The 20562-nt window shown below is 41.5% G+C and overlaps 1 protein-coding gene across 1 annotated transcript; it reads right to left on the reverse strand.

Annotated features, from left to right (window-relative positions):
* Positions 1–696: 696 nt before the first annotated feature.
* LOC129186059 (myosin heavy chain, fast skeletal muscle-like) lies at positions 697–20080 on the reverse strand. Its single transcript, XM_054783891.1, has 40 exons — positions 20015–20080; positions 19631–19849; positions 19363–19506; positions 19137–19293; positions 18940–18967; positions 16953–17064; positions 16776–16868; positions 16618–16681; positions 16433–16531; positions 14926–15029; positions 14636–14774; positions 14435–14553; positions 14193–14342; positions 12603–12773; positions 12223–12529; positions 12062–12135; positions 11902–11989; positions 11161–11278; positions 9028–9151; positions 8817–8953; positions 8478–8733; positions 8105–8347; positions 7837–8013; positions 6526–6671; positions 6281–6371; positions 5814–6203; positions 5594–5720; positions 4703–4821; positions 4441–4637; positions 4171–4354; positions 3832–3997; positions 3540–3664; positions 3138–3446; positions 2852–3055; positions 2650–2775; positions 2406–2576; positions 2217–2321; positions 2033–2128; positions 918–1049; positions 697–830 (listed from the first exon to the last, which is right to left on the reverse strand). The coding sequence occupies exons 2-40, from the start codon at positions 19835–19837 to the stop codon at positions 810–812; spliced, it is 5820 nt and encodes a 1939-aa protein (XP_054639866.1). The 5' UTR covers positions 19838–19849; positions 20015–20080; the 3' UTR covers positions 697–809.
* Between the last annotated feature and the right edge of the window lie 482 nt (positions 20081–20562).

Genomic DNA, 20562 nt, shown 5'->3' on the forward strand with positions numbered 1-20562 from the left:
AATACAGAAATTCACCTGCTAACAACTGACTTAATTATAAGCAGCACGAGCACAAAGTTAAATTTACATGTTATACGCACATGTTAAATGTTAGAAAACGGCGAAAGCTACAAAGTTTTTACAACTTTGGGGCTCATGTAAACAGGACGTAGCGCATGGTGCTAACGGCGTCTGATTGGTTGTTTTACTGCACATGCTTAATTTGCTTATTCAGGAAGTACAGTAAGTAGGCACACCTGCTAGCTTGTACTTCATCATAAACAAGACGTTTATCTGCCTAAAATTCTATACATATATAAATACATTAAAAAATATGTATTTTAATGTAATGATTAAAATACACACCGATACATGTCATTTACAACTCTTTCGTCCAAAGCTAATTTCCGATGTTGTCCTATGTTTTGCTTTAGGAACCTAATGGAGGATTACACTGGAAGATGCTTTTTGGATGGAAAACATGACATGTCTCTGGGAATTTAGTTAAAACTGCTTTAGGATAAATAAAAAAAAAAAAACAGGACCTTATGGTACCATAACCATGCCAGCGATAAGTGCAATGATGTGCTTTTTTAAGGAATAAATAATAAAATATTAGCGAGGGCAAGTTTATTGGAAAGTATCTCAAATTGTTTGAGGTGATTTATTCAATGGTTGTAACTCGTGAGGCAAAATTGAAGAGCCATACCAAAGAGATGCTGCTGCAAACTATCTACCTTTTATTGATTCAGGAAGTCACAACACAGTGAACAGACAACAAGATAATCATATTATATGTGTCTGTTGCTGCACCACGCTGATCCCCCTGCTTACTCTTCTGCTTCCTTGGTCTGCATTGACAGGGAAAAAGATACACAGGTCAGATGATGAGATCGTGAGTATGTTTAAATTTGACAAACTCATCATCATCGTCATACCTTAACAATTTCACGGCTTTTGACCCTCAGCTTGTTGACCTGAGATTCGGCGATGTCGGCCCGCTCCTGAGCCTCCTCCATCTCATGCTGAACCTTCCTGTACCTGGTCAGGTGAGTGTTGGCCTGCTCCTCCTGTATTCCAATCCACAGTCCAGTCAGTCATGCCACTTTGCAAACTGAAGTGGGTTTGCATATTTTATTTAAGGCAGTGGTCACCAACCTTTTTGAGACCAGGATCCCTGGTTTTGGCCGTGAACATACAGTATATGCCGAAAAATTATATACACAATATATATTTACATTTTATATATTATTTATTTATTTTGCAGAAAGGTTTTTAAAGTGAATCATACATATTTAAAGCTTTGTCTTTAAATACAAAGCTTTTTGTTATTGTTGGTTGTCGGTGTCAACATTTCCGCTTTTTTTCCGTGTGCCTTTTGCTCTATTTTTACCATTTTTGCTGTTTTTTAAAATTGTATTTAATTTCTGCAGTGATGCAATGACAAATGAGCCACAGGCCGCAGATGGCCCCTGAGCCCCACTTTGGGCACTGCTACTTTTGTGGATTGTGGTCAGGGTCGGGCCTGTGGCCACAACTCTATTTATCTTGTTGTTGTGGGCCAACGATAGTGGTTACAACAGTCAGCCCAAATGAGCCACGTCACCGCAGCTCGAAGATTTTTTTGGAGTTGCACATCTATGGAGTTATGCGGTATTTGTGCCTTCATTTTGAGGTAGCAAAGGCAATAATTTCAGGCACATTGCTACACTCTGTCACTCCCTCTCTCGTTCTCTCTCAACCTCTGCACATTTGGCGCTAATGCTTGTTGCTTTCACGGCGAGGTGTGTGTGCGCTGATATCTCAGGCCGGGTTTCGGGGACTGGGCTTCTGGCTGGGGCTTGCGTGTTGCGTGCCTGGTGAGCGGCGAGCCGTACGGGCGTGTTCAGTCGACAAAATGCGTGCCTGTTGGTAACTCTCCGAAAGGGGAGGGCACTGATGTGATCAGAGTTTTTTTCCCCTAATATTCTCACAATTGACCGGCAAAGTCCTAAAGATCAACTGGTGGATTGTGATCATCGGGTTGGCGACTCCTCATTTAAGGGATACTCACAGCCTCCTCGGACTGCCTCTTGTAGGCCTTAACCTTCATCTGGAGTTTGTCCACCAGATCCTGCAGTCTGTGGATGTTCTTCCTGTCCTCCTCAGTCTGTTGGAAAATTGAGCTAATATAAAACCACTGTTTTTATCCCTCTCCATGACCATTATTTGCATTTCTTAGGCGATGTTGACGTTACCTGATAGGTAAGCTCCTTTACTCTTCTCTCATATTTGCGCACTCCCTTAACGGCTTCAGCACCACGCCTCTGCTCGGCATCAACCTCACCCTCCAATTCACGGACCTTTGGGTGGGCGAAAGAGTATTTCATCTTGTCAAAGCAAAAAATCTTGTGGCCAGCATGGTTTTATTCTTCCTGAAAACCTACCCGGGCCTCCAGTTTCTGGAGCTGCTTCTTGCCTCCTTTCAGAGCCAGACTCTCAGCCTCATCCAGGCGGTGCTGCAGGTCTTTGACTGTCACCTCCAGGTTCTTCTTCATCCTCTCTAAATGAGCGCTGGTGTCCTGCTCCTTCTTCAGCTCCTCTGCCATCATGGCAGCCTGCAACACAGCAACCATGAGTGTAATGATGTCTCTGACAAAGAGGCCTGTGACAGTACGAGGTAGGACTCACATCAGTGATGGCCTTCTTGGCCTTATCTTCAGCATTTCTTGATTCCTGCACAGCATCCTCCACTTCACCCTGGATCTGGACGAGGTCAGCCTCCAGTTTCTTCTTGGTGTTGATAAGGCTGGTGTTCTAAATCCAGTTTCATTGCAAAACAGTCAGTTTCCAGGTATGTCACACGCCATAGTTTGAACAGTGGTTGTCCTACCTGAGAGTGCAGCAGTGTCACACGCTCACTGGCATCAACCAGCTCAGCTTCAGCCACTTTGCGGCTTCTCTCGGTCTGCTCCAGAGAAGCTCTCAGCTCCTCAATCTCTGCCAGCATCAGGGTGTTCCTGCGCTCCACCATGGCAACCTGCTCTCTCATTTCATCCTGTCCTCTTAATGCATCATCAAGGTGCAGTTGAGCATCCTAAGTGAGTTCATAAATCCAGTCAAGACAGACATGAAAAATTCTATTAATCTACTTATGATCAGAAAAAGGATGCCGGTACCTTGAGTTGTCCCTGAACGTTCCTCAGTTGCTTCTGTGCTTCAGCGGCCTGGCGGTTGGCATGGCTTAGCTGAATCTCCATCTCATTCAGATCTCCCTCCATCTTCTTCTTGATTCTCAGGGCATCGTTCCTGCTCCTGATCTCAGCATCCAAGGTGCTCTGCATGGACTCGATCACTCGCTGACTGTTCCTCTTGATCTGCTCCATCTCCTCATCCTTCTCTGCAAGCTTTCTGTCGATCTCACTCTTGACTTGGGTCAGTTCCAGCTGAACACGAAGAATCTTGGACTCCTCGTGCTCCAGGGTTGCCTTGAGGAAAAACATCCAAGCAAGGCATGTTTTTGTCGTGTCCCTGCTGCGTTTTTTTGACATTTTATTCTGAATGCTCTTGTGGAACCTTACCTCTGCCTCCTCAAGGGAAGACTGCAGTTCAGACTTCTCTGACTCCACCGTCTTTTTGCCTTTCTCCAGCTCATGAATGGTCTTTCCAGTCTCACCAATTTGCTCAGTTAGGTCAGAGATCTCCTCTGTAATAAAACATTTCAATGTGGGACGCTGAAATCTATTCCGCTTCAAAGCATACTACAAAAGATGCTAATGCATCCACAAGGGGGCACACCCTCTCAACCTTATCAGCTCGCTGCTTTGTCTGTGAAATGCTAGTTTCAGTTCTTATAAGAGCATTTCTACTCACGTTGCAGGTTCTTGTTCTCCCTCTTCAGGGTCTCCAGGTGGTCCAGAGCTTCTTCATAGGAGTTCTTCATCTTGAACATCTCCGTGCTGAGTGAGCGAGCCTCCTTCTGAGCTCCTTCCAGCTCTGCCTGGCTCTCCTCAAACTTCTGCTTCCACTCAGCAAGAACCTGAAGACATAAAAAAGCCGAGTTCAGTAACAATTGTTAGTTATTTAATTTGGTTGTCACGAGACCCCCAATGCACAAGACAAGACAATGCGCGAGATTGGGTCAAACCACAAATCTCCTCACATTTTAATCTTGCTAAGATCTTGCCACCCCTAATAATCTAACAAGCTGACCTTGTCAAAGTTCCTCTGCTTCTTGTCAAGGTTGGCGGCCAGAGCGTTGGCTCTCTCCACATCGATCATCAGATCCTCCACTTCACTGTGGAGTCTCTGCTTGGTCTTTTCCAGAGAGGCACACTTGGCGTTCACTGCCTCGATGGACTCCTCCGCATCCTGGAGACGCTGGGCAAGCTTTTTCCTGTGAAGATGTTTTTTTGATGTAAACGTTGGAGCATTTGGTGTTGTGTGAACGATGATGATGATTATGATGTCGTCATGGCTTACTTTGCCTCCTCAAGCTCTTCAGTGCGCTGAATGGCATCGGTCTCATATTTGGTTCTCCACTGAGCCACCTCGCTGTTGGCCTTGGACAGTGCCCTCTGCAGCTCAGCCTTGGCCTCCTGCTCCTCCTCATACTGCTCCCTGAGCAGGTCACAGTCGTGGCGGGAGGACTGGACAGCGTGGGCCAGGGCGTTCTTGGACTTTAAAGAGGAGACAGTTATTGCAGCATTCAGCAAAAAACCTTCAATTCAAAAGGTTGACATACTTTAACTTCCTCTTCAAGATGCCTCTTAAACTCTTCAATCTGCTGGATGTTCGCCTGCTTGCTCCTTGTCAGCTGAGAGATCAGGGCCTCTTTCTCCTCCAGCTGGCGGCTGATTTCACCTAAAAAGAAAAATAGTTCCATCAATATCTGATATCCTAGAGCATGGGTAGGCAACCTGCGGCTCCAGCTTCAGCCTCCTTGTCGTGGCTCTATCGGTCATAACAAAAAAAAAAAATGGAATTAGCCAGCAGCTATCTTCTTGTGTGTGCAATCTCCACGGTGAGCTAACCTGAATACAGTCATCCTTCGCTACATCGCGGTTCCAACATCGCAGCCTCGCTCTATCACGGTTTGTCACAAAATAATTAATTACTAAATGATGGCTGTTTTGTGGTTGAATACGGCCTATTATTAGTGAAAAAATGCATATTTAAGCAAATTGTATTTATTCTTGGCCTAAATAAAGCATTTTAAAGCATAAAATTGGCTAAACGAACTAACTAAATGAACTAAAATACAAATATAAGGCAGAAGAAGCGTTCTAATTGTGACTGTAGTATTCTAAAGTCTTCCTCAGAAAGTGAATGTTTGTTTAGAAGTGAGCTCAGGGGAAGTTACGACAGGCAGATCACAGGGAGGAGGAAAAAGGAGCGCTTGATTTGCTCACCCGCACAGTACGGGTAACCTCGTCACATTTGAGCGTTTTTTAAAAATGATCAGTTATTTATCGGTATGATGTCATAATTCCCTCACATCGGTCCAATAATTATCGTGCAGGCCTAGATTTTAGACAATTACGGGAAGGAAAGCAAAATGTTTCTTTTAATAGTAAAGGTTGCCAACCCCTGTCCTAAAAGAAAACAAACAAAAAAAGTAGGCGAAGGCTCTCACCATGTTCAGTTTGCAGTCTTGCCCTATGGATGCCCACATCATTGAGCTGCCGCACATGTTCTTCATTTTTGGACTTAAACTCACTCAGTTGATCCTCAAGTGTGCGGCACATTTTCTCCAGGTTAGTCTAAGATAATGTAAGGACAAAAATGTCAATTTCATGCAATCATGGCCCGTCCAAATATTAGCACTAAGCTGCTACATGACGGTTGTGATGAACCTTTGATTTGGAGATGTTCTCCATGTTGCTGCTGAGGTCGTCGATCTCCATCTTGTATTCGCTCTTCTCCTTCTCCAGCTTCTGTTTGACGCGCTGAAGGTTGTCGATCTGCTCCCCAAGTTCTGCCACGCTGTCAGCCTGCTTCTTGCGGAGCGCCGCAGCAGTGGCCTCGTGCTGCAGGGTGGACTCCTCCAGGTCGCGACGCAGCTTCTGGAACTCGGCCTCGCGCTTCTTGCTCATCTCGATCTGAACAGCGGTGGCACCGCCGGCCTCTTCCAGACGCTCACTGATCTCCTCAAGTTCCCTGGAGAGATCAGACCTCTGCTTCTCCACTTTGGCTCGAGCAGCACGCTCAGCTTCAATCTCCTCCTCCAGCTCCTCAATACGAGCCTGATATTTGCAAATAATACAAAGTGAACAGGTAGTAGATGGAAGTCAGATAGTTAGGTGACAGTCCATGAACCAACCTGAAGTTCTTTGATCTTCTTTTGATGCTGAGCACTGAGGGACTGTTCATCCTCAATCTTGCCAAGCAGCTGACTCGACTCAAAGTCTTTCCTGTGTGAAGATACAGCTTGGTCTCATATGCTTTTGTCTATTAATGCTGAACTGGATCAAGAAAGAACTGCTGGCTTGATAGAAATTGTCATAATCATTGACTCTATTACCGTATACGTCTACTTTTAATATTTGTTTTATTATGTTGACTTACTTCTTGAGCTTCTCATCAGACTGCTGCTTGTCGTTCTCCAGATCCATGATGGTTTCATGGGCCAGCTTGAGATCGCCCTCCAGCTTCCTCTTTGATCGCTCCAGATCCATACGAAGCTTCTTTTCTTGCTCCAGGGATCCTTCAAGCTGTTTTCAACAATGCGTACAGTGATTACAATAATTGTTGTTTTCTTGGGGAGTAAAATGTACAGTCGTCCCTCGCTACATCACTCTATCACAGTTTTCAAAATGTAATTAATAAATGATCGCTGTTTCATGTTTGAATACGGCCTATCATTATTATTCTCTGCCTAAATGAAGCATTTTCAAACATAAAAATGGTTAAATGAACTAATTAAATAAATACCGCACGGTGGCCGATTGGTTAGCATGTTGGCCACACAGCCACGAGATCGGGAAGATCTGGGTGGGCATTTCTGTGTGGAGTTTGCATGTTCTCCCCGTGTGTGGGTTTTCTCCGGGTACTCCGGTTTCCTCCCACATTCCAAAAACATGCATGTTAGGTTAATTGGCAACTCTAAATTGTCCATAGGTATGAATGTGAGTGTGAATGGTTGTTTGTCTATATGTGCCCTGCCATTGGCTGGCGACCAGTCCAGGGTGTACCTCCAGCATGCCCGCGACCCTAGTGAGGATAAGATGGAAGTAACTACTAGTAACTACGAGATGGAAGTAACTAGTGTTACTACTACTACTGTTGGGGTCATAACCCACGACAACCTAAAACTCAAATCTGAACCTCTGACGTCACTTTCTGTCCTTCCCACATCAGTCCACCTGCCACTAAGGTCCCCTAGGGAACACAATTACTGTGACACACACGAGCAGGAATTTTATTTAGGTCTTAAATGGCTTATTTGCTCTTACTATGTCTACTTTATTGAGTAATACAAGTGGAAAGCCATTTAAAGCTGCCGTTACCATACTTTGATGAGACATTACAGGAAGCATGTTGGCCAGAAATAAACAAGGAACTGCTAACGTGTGAGTCTACGTTATCTTATCTATGTTCGATATGTCTTATTTTCTCTGATTAAATCTACTCTATTGGTTAACGCAAATGTAAAGGTGACTATAGGGGTGTTATTTCATGTCTAGAGGGCACTAATAATGTTAAAAAGCAGATTTAGATGATCGTAAACAGGTTTTCTATGCTATAACTACGAAAATATTCCATAATATAATATAACATTATATTAATATTGAATCCTAATTGGTGGAAATTTGGTCAAGTCTGGAACCAATTAACCAGTATAAATGAGGGATTACTTTACAGTCTGTCATGACATACATCATCCACTTGCTGCTCCAGCTTGGTCTTGGCCTTGGTCAGAGTGTTGACTTTGTCTTCCTCTGCCTGAAGGTCATCCAGGGTCTGCTGATGGGCCTCTTGGAGGGCTTTCTTCTCTTTGGACAACTTGGCAATGGACTCGTCCAGAGTGGCCATCTCCTCTGTCAGGTTTTTGACCTGCACACCAGGACGTTTATTTCAATGAACACCACAGCATTTTCAATCAATACTTTAGTATCAATCAGCCCCAGAGAGCACATCCGTTCACCTTGTTCTCAGTGGCGTGTTTCTCCTTCTCTACTTTAGCCAGGGTGAGCTCCAAGTCATCAATGTCTTTCTTCAGCTCAGAGCACTCGTCCTCCAGCTTCCTTTTCTTGGCCGTCAGCTCAGCGTTCACCTCCTCTTCATCCTCCAGCCTCTCAGACGCCTCCTTGACTTTGGCCTCCAGCTGGATTTTGGCTTTGATGAGCCCCTCACACCTTTCCTCAGCATCAGCAAGGGTTTCACCCTCCTGGAGTTACAACGCCATACAGTCAATGCAAACAGATATATATATATATATATATATATATATATATATATATATATATATATATATATATATATATATATAAATAGACATATCTTTCTTTTCAACATACAGACTGAATCTGCAGCTGCAAGTCATTCTTCTCCTGCAGGAGAGAAACCATTTTCTCCTCCAGTTCCTTCTTCTTGGCCAAAGCCTTAGCGAGATCCTCCTTGGTTTTTTCAAACTCCTCTTTCATGTTGGCCATCTCCTTTTCAGTCTCTGCACTCTTCAGCAGAGGCTTGATCTTGAAGTACAGCTTCATCCATGGCCATGTTTTGACATTCATGAATGAGCGGATGTTGTACTGGATGGAGTAAATGGCCTCCCTGAAAACAGCCAGCAAGCGCCAGACCATAAAGGGAAATGCATTTTACCTATTCATGCCATCATTAGTTGGAAGATCTCGTACCTCCTCTCCATCATTTTAACAAACTCCTTCCTCATGACGTAACCTCTGCAGAGAGCCTGAGTCATGGTCACCAGGATAGCCAGTTTTTCATCTCGCATCTCCTCCAGTGTACCCAGCAGGCCAGCTTTGAAGAACACCTAAAGGAGAAGGAAGTGGTCAAGCGGGAATTGAGGTCTTGAGGTTCAGCTTTTATCTTCAACAAACAAATTACCTTGGTGTGTCCAAATTTGTACTGAGTGTGGTCAACATCGATGGAGCCCAAGAGTTTCTCCGAAGCCTTTTTGTTGTCAATGAACTGTCCCTCAGGAATGACACTGGCATTCAATACTTTGTATCTACGGGGAAGGAGCTTGATTAGTAATTGAGCCCATCAATGTGTCAGAATTGTGTTACAGTTGTCCCACGCCACATCGCAGTTCAAATTTCACATCTTTACGCTATCACTGTTTTTCAAAAATATATTAATGAATAAATCGTACTGTTTAGTGGTTGAATATGGCTTATTATTAGTAAAAAAATATGCATGTTTTAAGTAAATTGTATGTATTTTTGGCCTAAGTTCAGCATTTTCAAGCATAAAAATTACTTAATCAGGGGTGTCCATAGTGCGGCCCGGGGGCCTTTTTTATTGACCCGCAGCACATTCTAAAAACATGATTTAACAAGAAAACTTTTTAAAAAATGTGCCCTGCGACTAGCTGGCGACCAGTACAGGGTGCACCCCGCCTCTCACCCGAAGTCATCTGGGATAGGCTCCAGCATACCCCCGCGACCATAGTGAGGAAAAGCAGCATAGAAAAATGTGGATTTTTTTTTTTTTTTTTTAAACAGAACAGCAAAAATGGGAAAAAGGTCTCAATTTACATACTCGTAATATCAGGAGGAAAAATAATATCATTTTAGTAGCAAAGGGCTGAAATATTAAAGAAAAAAAAGTATAAAAAAAGTTGTAATATTATGAGAAACAAACAAAAACAAAATCAAGTCATTTAAAAAAAAATAGTTTGGGGAAAAATATGGGAATAAAGTCATAATGTTATAAAACAAAGATTGAAGATTGTTGAGAAGAAGAAAGTTGAAATATTTGTAAAAGTAAAAAATAACAGAAAAAATGGGGAAAAGATATCTAAATGTGTTGATTTACATAACATTTACATGTAATATCAAAGTGGAAAAGTTGCATCCTTTCATTTTTCAATACAGAAAAAATTATAAGACCACCATTGTTTCTTCAGTTTCTTGTTCATTTTAATGCCTGCTACAACTAAAGGTACATTTGTTTGGACGAATATAACAATGACAACAAAAATAGCTCATAAGCGTTCATTTTTTTGGCAGTTCAGTGCTATAGCTATTCATGTAAGAACTTAAGTGATTTTGGTTATTATGAAGAAAACCATGGAAGTTGCTACATATCAGCTCTTACATTAAACTCTTATGAGCTATATTTGTTATCGTCATTATATTTGTCCAAACAAATGTACCTTGAGTTGTACCAGGCATTCAAATGGATCGGATCAATAAACTGAAGAAACAAGGGTGGTCTAATCATTTTTTCCACGACTGTATGTGGCCCTCGCAGGAAAATGTTTGGACACCCCTTGGACTAAATGAACTAAAATAGAAAAATAAAGACATTGAAAGACATGTTGATATGTAGTATTCCATGCTGGTCACTAGGTGTCGGTATTGTATTGCTGTTGTTCTAGATTATGATGTTGGTGAATGCACCTCAATCTGAATGTTCTTGGTGGATAAAGAGGAAGTGTTGTGGGAGAGGGAGCGAGGAAGAGACAAGTCTGCGAGCTGAACTGTGTTCTGTGGTGGAATTGGAATTGAGCCCTTCTATTGGCAATAGAATTTTCAAAGAACATCAGATTAATTAATAAATGGCCGGCCGCTGTTTCGTGGTTATTATATAAAAAATGCATATTAAGCAAAGGTCAACGTATTCTTGGCCTAAATTAAGCATTTTGAAGCATACATTGACTAAATGAACTAAAATACAAATACAGCTTAAGGGATTAAAGGACGATGATGAAATGTAGTCTACACTGGCCACATGCTAATGTGTGAGTCTATGTCTTATTTTCTATTATTATGTCTACTACTGTGTATTGGGAACTACTATACCACTATAGTGTGAAGATGACTAGATGTCTAGAGAGCCCTAATAATAACCGTACGGAGAAGTTCATAAACAGGTTTTCTGTGCTCTAACTGCGAAAATATTCCATTTTTGAATAAGGAATCCTATTTCATAGAAATTCACTTGTCATGGCCGGGCCTGGAACCAATTAACTGCGGGATGACTGCATAACTTTTACTGTATCATAGTCGTTACCTCTGCTTGAAGTCACCATAGAGGATTCTGCTGGGAAATCCCTTCCTGCAAATTCTGATACCCTCCAGCACACCATTACATCTCAGCTGGTGGATGACCAGGAAGTTCTCCATCAAACCTTGAAAGAAAATTACATTCCATTGAATACAGGATTTATTGTACTGCTTTTAAAGGAAAAGTGCACTTTTTGAATATATTTTGCCCATTATCCACAATCCTTTTGTGCGACATGAACACACGTCTTTTTCTTTTTTGTGTGTTCTAAAGATATAACAGCAGATAAAAAGAGGCAGCTAAGAATGCATGTAATTGGACACACCTATTCCGCCTATAAGAACTTGTGAAAAAACCTCCAAAAAGCGCCAACAATGCTCCATTTACATACTGTCACCTGCTTATTAACCAAGCTACAACGACATTGTTATTATTACTGTTATTAACATTGTTACACCCGAGAACTACCTTACTGGTGTACTGACCAGTGTACCTGTTACTACATGCTTACAGCATGGATATAAAACCATAAAACCTTGTTGGAGGTGTTTTAATAGCGGCCTTTCTAGGCAGAATACGTGTGTCCCATTATGTGCATTATTAGTTGCCACTTTTTAAAAATCTGTTTTTATATCTTTAGAATGCACAGAAAAGAGAAAGACGTGTTCATGTTTCACATAAGGATTGTTGGATGATGGGCAAAATTCCAAAAAAAGGTGCGCTTTTTCTTTAGAATATTTGATGTACCTGGGGTCTTGGATTCATTTGGAATCAAACAACGCACAAAATGAGGATGGGTGCTTCTTAAGTTGGTCATCAGCTTGCCCAAATTCTCCTGAAATGTGAAAAAAAGCCATTTTCATCCAGCTTTTCCCAATCAAAAAATACTAAGAATTTTGAGGCTTACCCTAAAAAGAGCAGATACAGTCTGAAATGAGCCACCCTTCTTCTTGCCACCCTTTTTGCCGCCACCACTCTCGGCTGCAATGTGTCCCAAGATGTTTTCATTCAAGTTTCACTCAATCAACCAGCACACTGTGAAAAATACTCATTCAAATAGGACCTCACCTTCGGCTCCGGCATGTGCGGCATAGAGGTGAGCCAACAGCTTGACTGAGGACTTCTGGTAGAGCTGAACAACAGAGTCGTTCAGGGGGTCCTTGTTCTTGTCCAGCCAGCCGTTGACATTGTAGTCCACAGTGCCAGCGTAGTGAACAAGGGCAAAGTGGGCCTCGGCCTTGCCTTTGGCTGGCTTTGGCTTCTGGAAGGGGGCGCTTTTGCCAAGATGCTGGTCATACAGTTTGTTCTTGAAGGTTGTGTCTGAAGCCTTGGGGAACATGCACTCCTCTTCAAGGATGGAGAAGATGCCCATTGGCTGTAATTACATGTCAGTGTCATATCATTTATTGTACTTGTACTTTCAAAGCAGACAAGGTTTTCCTGTATACCTTCTCAATAAGCTCAATGCAGGCAGCCAAGTCCATGCCAAAGTCAATGAACTCCCATTCGATTCCTTCTTTCTTGTACTCCTCTTGCTCCAGGACAAACATGTGGTGGTTGAAAAACTGTTGCAGTTTCTCGTTGGTGAAGTTGATGCACAGCTGCTCCAAGCTGTTGAACTGACAAAGGAAGAAAACCTCAGCAACAATTTGAAAATGAATCTAATTGTTAGGGGTCACCCGATACAACTTTTACATTTCCAATCGGATCCCGATTAGCCGATAGCAATATCAATCTGATATCAGCACGCATCATACATACTTTTATTACATGTTTAGTAGCGTGGAACGTTATAAAAGGCTTGATCAAGTGACAGAAAATAATAGTCAAGGACCACTAGGCTGAAGAACAGTTTTTTTCCCAAAGCCATAACCACAGTGAACTCCAACATGCACTGACTCCACCAACTACGTACCCCCACCGGGCCCATTGTTCCCTCTGAAATATGATTGAAATACTGTGCAATCAATGTTATACTGTGCAATATCATACCATTACTCATATTCATTAACATAGAACTTCATTCTTAAACTGATATTTTATACTATGCTGTAAATGGGTATGTATTTTGTACTGTGTATATATGTTTTTACATATTTACATACGTGTCTGCATAGAGAAGGAGCTGCTTTAAATCTGATTGTACGTGTGTATAGTGACTAGGGATGTAAATCTCTTTGTTGTAGACCCTAGGTCCCCAAAGTACCCCCAGGGGTACGCCAAATGTCATTGGGGCTACGTGAATAAAAATGCTAAACAATTACCACCTAACACTCACAATTACGAGCGCGCATCAACACCTCATAGCACAGAGCGCACGGTCATAACAGAAAGCAGGAAGGAGACACGGCATGAAGCTCTTCATTGCTCTGTGTGAGTTATATGAATAAGTAAGTAAGTTTGATAATTGTGTATTAAGAGTGTTTAATCTAAGCTTTAATTTATATTGGTGTTCCAATCCACGCACTGTGAAAACCTGTCAATGTGTGGGTTAGGATTGAGTGCTAATGTGTATATTTGTTCCCTGAAAAACAAAGTCCAGGCTGGTACAGGTGGATGGTGGCTCTGTATTTATTCATTTAGTGCTTTTAATTTGATGTAGTTCCTGTTTTAGTTTTACAAAATAAGACCAATTTGATGGCTGTAATGTACGTATGTTTTGCTGATGTGTTGAAAAATGTTCCCAGTGACTAGCTAGCGTGCTGCTAATACGAGTGCTGCTAATGCTATTTACATCCATTCTGGCCTTCAGTCATGCTAAGCTACGGAGCATGTGTGACAGTCCTTTCACCGGCAGCCCAGGCTCTTGCATTGTTTACGAGACGGACTGTCAAGTGGTTGCTAGTCTTGCAATACCCGGTGCATGTCTCTTCAATCTATTCTTTTTTTTTTGGGCTGATATCAGACCGATATCTGATATCAATATCGGACGAGGACATTCCTAGCAATTGTGGTTATGTTGGATGTACTTTACACCTTCAATTCAAGCTATTGTTTCTTTTCTAATATGTACATTGAGCAAAGTGTACTGTACTTACATCAAATATTTCAAATCCAGCAATGTCCAGCACACCAATGAAGAAGCTTCTGGGCTGCTTGGTGTCCAGCATCTCATTGATTCTGATGACCATCCACAAGAACATTTTCTCATAGACGGATTTGCTGAGAGCCATGACGGAATTGTGAACCTTAAAGGATAAGGACCATAAAAAGGATTAAGTGTGAAACTGTTTATAGAATACATCTATATTTTTTCCAAGTTTTGGTCCACATTTCATACCTGAGGCACAGTTTGGCCTTTAGTCACATATTCATTCCCAACCTTCACTCTGGGATAGCACAGGGCTTTGAGCAAGTCAGCAGAGTTCAGACCCATGAGGTAAGAGATTTTATCAGCCACTGAAAGAGAAAAGCGATAATATTTTAAACATGTGTTGTAGAAAAGAAATTGTGCTTCTTTTCAACGGCTTAAATTTCTCACCCTCAGTGCCGTCAGGCTCAGCCTGCTCCTCTCTTTGCTTCTGCTTGAACTTCATGTTGCCGTGATGCATCACAGCTCCAGTCAGCTTGTACATGCCTTGCTTTTCTTCTGCATTGAATCCCAGGATGTCAATGGCAGTCTGCAATGTACAACGTGGGTTTCAAATATGAAACTACACTATTGGCCTCACATCAGGTAACTACCGTATACCCTTCCCACAGAGCTCATGAGCAGGATTGCTGATTGTACACTTTATAAAACACAAATTTTGTTTATGTTGCTATACTTACATCAGTTGCGATGAATTCTTCAACGTCATTGATACTTTTCACTGTGATTTCACCTTGACTGATCATTGGATAGTCATATGGATTTGTGGTGATCAGGAGTGCCTCTGAAAGAATTGTGTATATACATAAATACATACATATACCATACATAAATATATATACATAAATACTGTATATATTAGGGATGTAAAGCCCTTTGTGGTAGGCGAGTCAATATGCATCGAGTCAATATGCATCGAGTCAATATGCATTCAAAAACGATATACGTATTTTAAAAACAGAACGATTCGACTCAATAGTTACATTTGTTGACATAGACATGAATCTTACATTGTAAAATAAAGAAGCCAATTGTATAAAAGTGTTATTCTTAAAGTATTTTCAAATGTGTAAAAGAGCACATCATATCCCCAAGCATGCTGGAATGCAGGGGTCCCCAACCACCGGGCCAAGGGAAACGTTCAGGCGCAATGATGGAAAAAAAACTTTGAAAAAAAACAATAATTTGGAAATAACTACATCACATTTTATGTAAAATGATATCAATTTTGGAAATATGGGTCATTATTTTATTAATAAAATAATATACAGTTAGAAATCCAACAGTTTGTGCATGCTTAACGCGAGCGGCGACTTGTCCCACTTTGTTGGACGATCCTTGAACGCACTATGTAACTTTGTCCCATGCTGCACAGATAGACTACTATACTGTATTTTTACCCTTTTTCTTTCACCTCATATTTGCTACCACATACTGATACTATGTGGGAATGCATAAAGGTAAGATTTTATGAACCTATTGAGTGCTAATGTGTATACTTGTTCTGAAAAAGGCTGGTACTGGTGGCTTTGTATTCATTTAGTGCTTTTAATTTTATGTTGTTACTGTCTTAGTTTTACACAATACATCATAAATAAGATAATTTAGATGGCTACAATGTACCTATGGTTTGCTGTTGTGTTGAAAATCTTTCCTGGTGACTAGCTAGCGCACTGCTAATGCTAAATGGTCTTTCCCTTGTATAGCGCTTTGCCACAGTTATTTACCTACTGATGACACAGCATCAGGAGCAACTTGGGGTTCAGTGTCATGATCACGGGAGGACGGAGGATTGAATCCGCAACCTCCAGGTTGGGAGACAACCACTCTACCACCTGAGCCATGCCGCCCCAATGCCAGTGCTGCTAATGCTATTTACATCCATTCTTGTCTTCCGTCATGCTAAGCTACAGAGCATGTGTGACAATCCTTTGTGAGAGCCTAAGCGAAGAGACGGACTGTCAACCGTTTGCTAGTCTTGCGATACAATCCATTCATGTAAGGATTTATGGCTGATTCTTATCCATCCAGGAGGCTGATACCCATGCAGCCGCGTCTCTCGCTTGTCAAAGCGGATATCCGGTCGCATCGGTTCATCGTTCACAACCTTAGTATATACTGTATGTATATGCAGGAACAGGCTGAACATCAATAATTTTTATATCAATATTATCTGCCATTCCACACCAATTAGGTCAGGTTTGTGTCCTGTCATGAGCTGATAGAAGATGTGGTAGCTCCTCTCAGCAGACAGCTGGAAGGTCACACGAGACTTCTCCAGCAGATCTATATGGGTTCATGTAGAAGAGAATGATTCCCTGCAGCACATGAATCAACCTGATACCGCAGAACGACTTTGAAAACGAGCTTACATGTTTCAATATCGGCTGAAGCCAGCTTTCCAGTGGATCCAAAATGAATTCTAATGAATTTACCCTAAGCAGAAGCAAATTGATATCATATAATTAGTCATTTAGAATTGTCCTCAGATATGATCATCAGCAAGGCTACAAATAAGAAAACAACTTACAAATCGCGAGGAATTGTCATTCCTCACAGTCTTGGCGTTACCATAAGCTTCTAGCAGTGGGTTAGCTGCAATGATCTGATCTTCCAGTGATCCCTAGAGAATACGTTGTCAGTCCCACAAAGTCCATATTGCCTCCTGAATGCATGTGATTGTAACTTTTATTCTGTCACTTTTTACCTGCATTTTGCCAGGAACTGGTTCTGCTTTCTTTCCTCCAGCTACTGCAATTGTTGCAAAGTACTGGATGACACGCTTGGTGTTGACAGTCTTTCCTGCACCGGATTCTCCACTGGTTTATGAAACGTAGTCATAGGCATTTGATCAAAAATAAATAAGACATCGATACAAACATACACAGTGGAACCTCGGCTGGCGTCATTAATCACTTCCAGAAGGTTCAACTCAAGCTTTGAATCCGTTCCCGACACCCAAAAGCTAGTTATTTTTTTATTTAAAAAAATTATAATTTTACAACTATAGTTTTACATGCAGAAAACAATTAGAAATGCATATAAATGAGGAAACAAAGTCACTTTTTCCTTGATTGAAGACTTGATTGTTGACAAAAACAGAGTTACCCTAATTTTCGGTGTGGAAGTCGCTAATTTTTTCTCATGCTTTGAACCCTGCGGCTTGTACAGTGATGCAGCTAATGTATGGCTAAAAACTACATTTTCCATGATGCTTAAAGTGCAGCTTTAGGAAGTAGCGACATGGACGAGTGAAGTGGAAGCTAATAATCACCTTTTGAAGTCTTATGCAACGATCTCTGACACATCTTAAGTAAATTTGATCAATTGTAGAATTACTACAGCTTCTGTTCGGATTACTCCGACCTTCAACCGTTCATTATCACCAATGAGTTTTCGAGTTTTGACTACTGCATGATGAAGAGTTTTAGCTCAAGCTAAATGGCTAATGGCTCGAGACAAAAGTGACACTGACAGCGACAACGAAATAGAGAGACTGACAAAGTGTGTGACGAAGGAACTATGAGGTTGTTCAATTGTGATGCTGAAGCAGACGACTTGAGTGGTTTTAGTTCCCAGGAGGAGGAGGAGGACAGCGATGAATTACTTTTCTGGTAGGCTGCTGTTTAACTAGCCAAATTACACGCACTGTTCTGTTTATTATTATATAAAAATCTTTCTGTGTCACATCCTTTTGTGTAATAGCCCATGTTATGTCGCCTATCCAGTATATGTACAAATCTTTTTTTCTCTTTAAATTTAGCGTGTGCGGTGTACATGCCGGTGTGCTCTATAGTCCAGAAATGTATTATTTCTTGAATGTTGTTTCTTGCCATCTTCATCAAAGTGCTGGCACTTGTAGTACTGGCAACTTTCTTTGGCTCCATTGTGGGTTCTTTTGCAGCCATGACCAGTAAGAGACTTGTGGCGTGACTGTGTTAGTTAGCAAAGAACTATAGAGTCAACCAGAGGTGTGGACTCGATTTGGATTTTGACATCAAAGACTCGAGAAAGACTTGAGGTTTTCAGTGTATTGATAAAAATGCGTCCCCATTCAAATTATTAACGTGATCGTTATTATGTAATTTCCAGCAAGACAACACATTTTCCCACAGAATCTGCCTCATGAATGCATCTATTTACGTCCAATCAGGTTTAAGAACAAACAACAAATGTTAAATATATCACGAATGTTAAGTCAGCAATCTGATGTGGTCACACTGGTCTTTTAAAAAAAATACACACTAAATAGTGCTTATGACTAGTAAGGACTCGGAAAACTTCAAGCTTACAACTCAAGACCTGACTCGACCTGTCTTGTCATGACTTGTGACTTGATTTGGACTTACTCATCTTTACTTGAGACAGGAGATTAAAGACTTGAGACTTGCAAAAACACTGACTTTCTCCCACCTCTGGGGTCAACCACTGATGACATCATAGCTGGGGGACAGTGACTTCCACTTCTGGTTTTCATGCTAACGTGTTGCTAACAGGGACACTTTGTGATTAAAAATACGTTACGTACCATATACATTGGATTCACACATTGTATGAAGAGCACGACAAGACGTGCGCCAAATTGAACACTAACTGAAATGTACACAAACGGAGACTAAATGTTAGGGTACATTTTTGACGTAGACTGAAAAATACGCTAACCGAGGTTCCACTATATATTTGTTTGCACTTACGTAATCAGGATGGACTGGTTTTCTCTATCTGTAAGACATCAAAAAGGTATACAACAGTTTGTACAGCTGATATGTTCTTGGACTCGTAAAGAAAATGTAATCTGTGTTATCTTTGTAACGCTGTCTTGACATAACAACCGTCTGATGACTTTAGTTTTGCCCATGCCATATGGGGGCGTATCTGCAATGCGAGATACCTTGGAGCATGAACTGATAGCCGTTGTCAGAGATGGAGAAGATGTGGGGTGGCGCCTCAATCCTCTTTTTGCCTCTGTATCCTGATACCACCACTGCGTCGTACACTGGGAGCCACTTGTAGGGGTTCACAGTGACGCAGAACAAACCGGAGTAGGTCTGGGAAAAGTTGTGATCTGTTAGGCATGCAGTTTATTAATGCTTATGTTTGTTTTGAGCGGGACTCACGTAGATCATCCACGCTGCATAGCGCTCTTTGAGGTTATACAGCACAGAAGGCTCACTGAGGTGGGTCATCATGGCCATGTCCTCAATCTTGTCAAACTTTGGTGGATTCATGGGGAAGATTTCATCTTCTTTGACAGTGAGAGACTGACAGAGAGACACAAATGGCAGCCGTCATTTCGTTCCTACAGTGTAGATTTTCATGTCATATCATATCATAATTAGCCTCTATGACTATTATTTTTTTTTTATGATACAATTTCACTCCTACCTTTCCATTGAGTGTTTCCACCGTGGCTTTCCCACCTTCTTTCTTTACCAGTTTACCTTTCAGGTACATCTCGGTGGGCTCACTCACAAAGTACGCGGTCTTTGCGTCAAAGGGAGTGTTTTGGGCCTCAATTCTCTCCTTTTCTGGCTTCCGGAGGTACAGGGCCGCCGGGCCAAAACACTCCATTTCTGGGTCGGTCCTGCTCATGATGACCCTTTACTGCGAAAAAAAAACCAAACCCAATCATAGCCATTTATTTGTGTCAACTAAGGAGTTGAGATATATTCAATCTTCTATTACTGTAGTTAAACAAACATTGCCGGAAACATAGCTAGGGCTTGGCATAATTAGGAGAAAACGATGGTAACTGGATGATGATGTTACCTTTGAGGACACCAGCTATGCAGAAATTCAGGACAGTTCAGAGCAGACTGAACACTAAAAAAAATGGAGCAACAAATACACAGTGAGGTTCACAAAGCCATTTTTGTACACTTGATGATACTCAAGTGAGTGAAAAATGCAACTGACTCCTATTTAAAATATCTTATTTTTAATAACTACTTAACTGAATTATGCATTTGACACAAATGACAAATGGAAGTTTTACAGCCTCCTGAAGCATAATGACGTAGCTTAGCTTTTGAGAAACCTACCTTTGTTGGGTGTCTGTCGTAGACGGATGCTTGCGCTGCCTTTTTATACGGTGTGATCGGATCCCATTGCATGTGTCTTGCTCTGTTTGGGCATGTTGCTTGGCATGCTACTTGAGCAGTACTTCTTCAATCTTGCTTGCATGTGAAATACTTATATCTTTCTTGTTGGATCCTCAAAAGGAGTTTTTGATTTGTTTCAGTGGATGAACAATTTGCAGAGTGTGTTGTGTATTGTTTTTCCCATGTCTGATAAAGATGAGACATCAATGTAACATA

This window comes from Dunckerocampus dactyliophorus, chromosome 8 (genome assembly GCF_027744805.1).
Source record: "Dunckerocampus dactyliophorus isolate RoL2022-P2 chromosome 8, RoL_Ddac_1.1, whole genome shotgun sequence".
NCBI lineage: Eukaryota > Metazoa > Chordata > Actinopteri > Syngnathiformes > Syngnathidae > Dunckerocampus > Dunckerocampus dactyliophorus.

Bases quoted from the DNA above. Each gene is read 5' to 3' on its own strand.
- LOC129186059 (XM_054783891.1), bottom strand. From the start codon at position 19,837: ATGAGCAGGACCGACCCAGAAATGGAGTGTTTTGGCCCGGCGGCCCTG. The intron at 4,355-4,440 runs GTAAGCCATGAC...ACATCTTCACAG, and splicing joins GAAGAGCTTGAGGAGGCAAA to GAAAAAGCTTGCCCAGCGTC. The intron at 3,665-3,831 runs GTGAGTAGAAAT...GTTTTATTACAG, and splicing joins GGAGAACAAGAACCTGCAAC to AGGAGATCTCTGACCTAACT.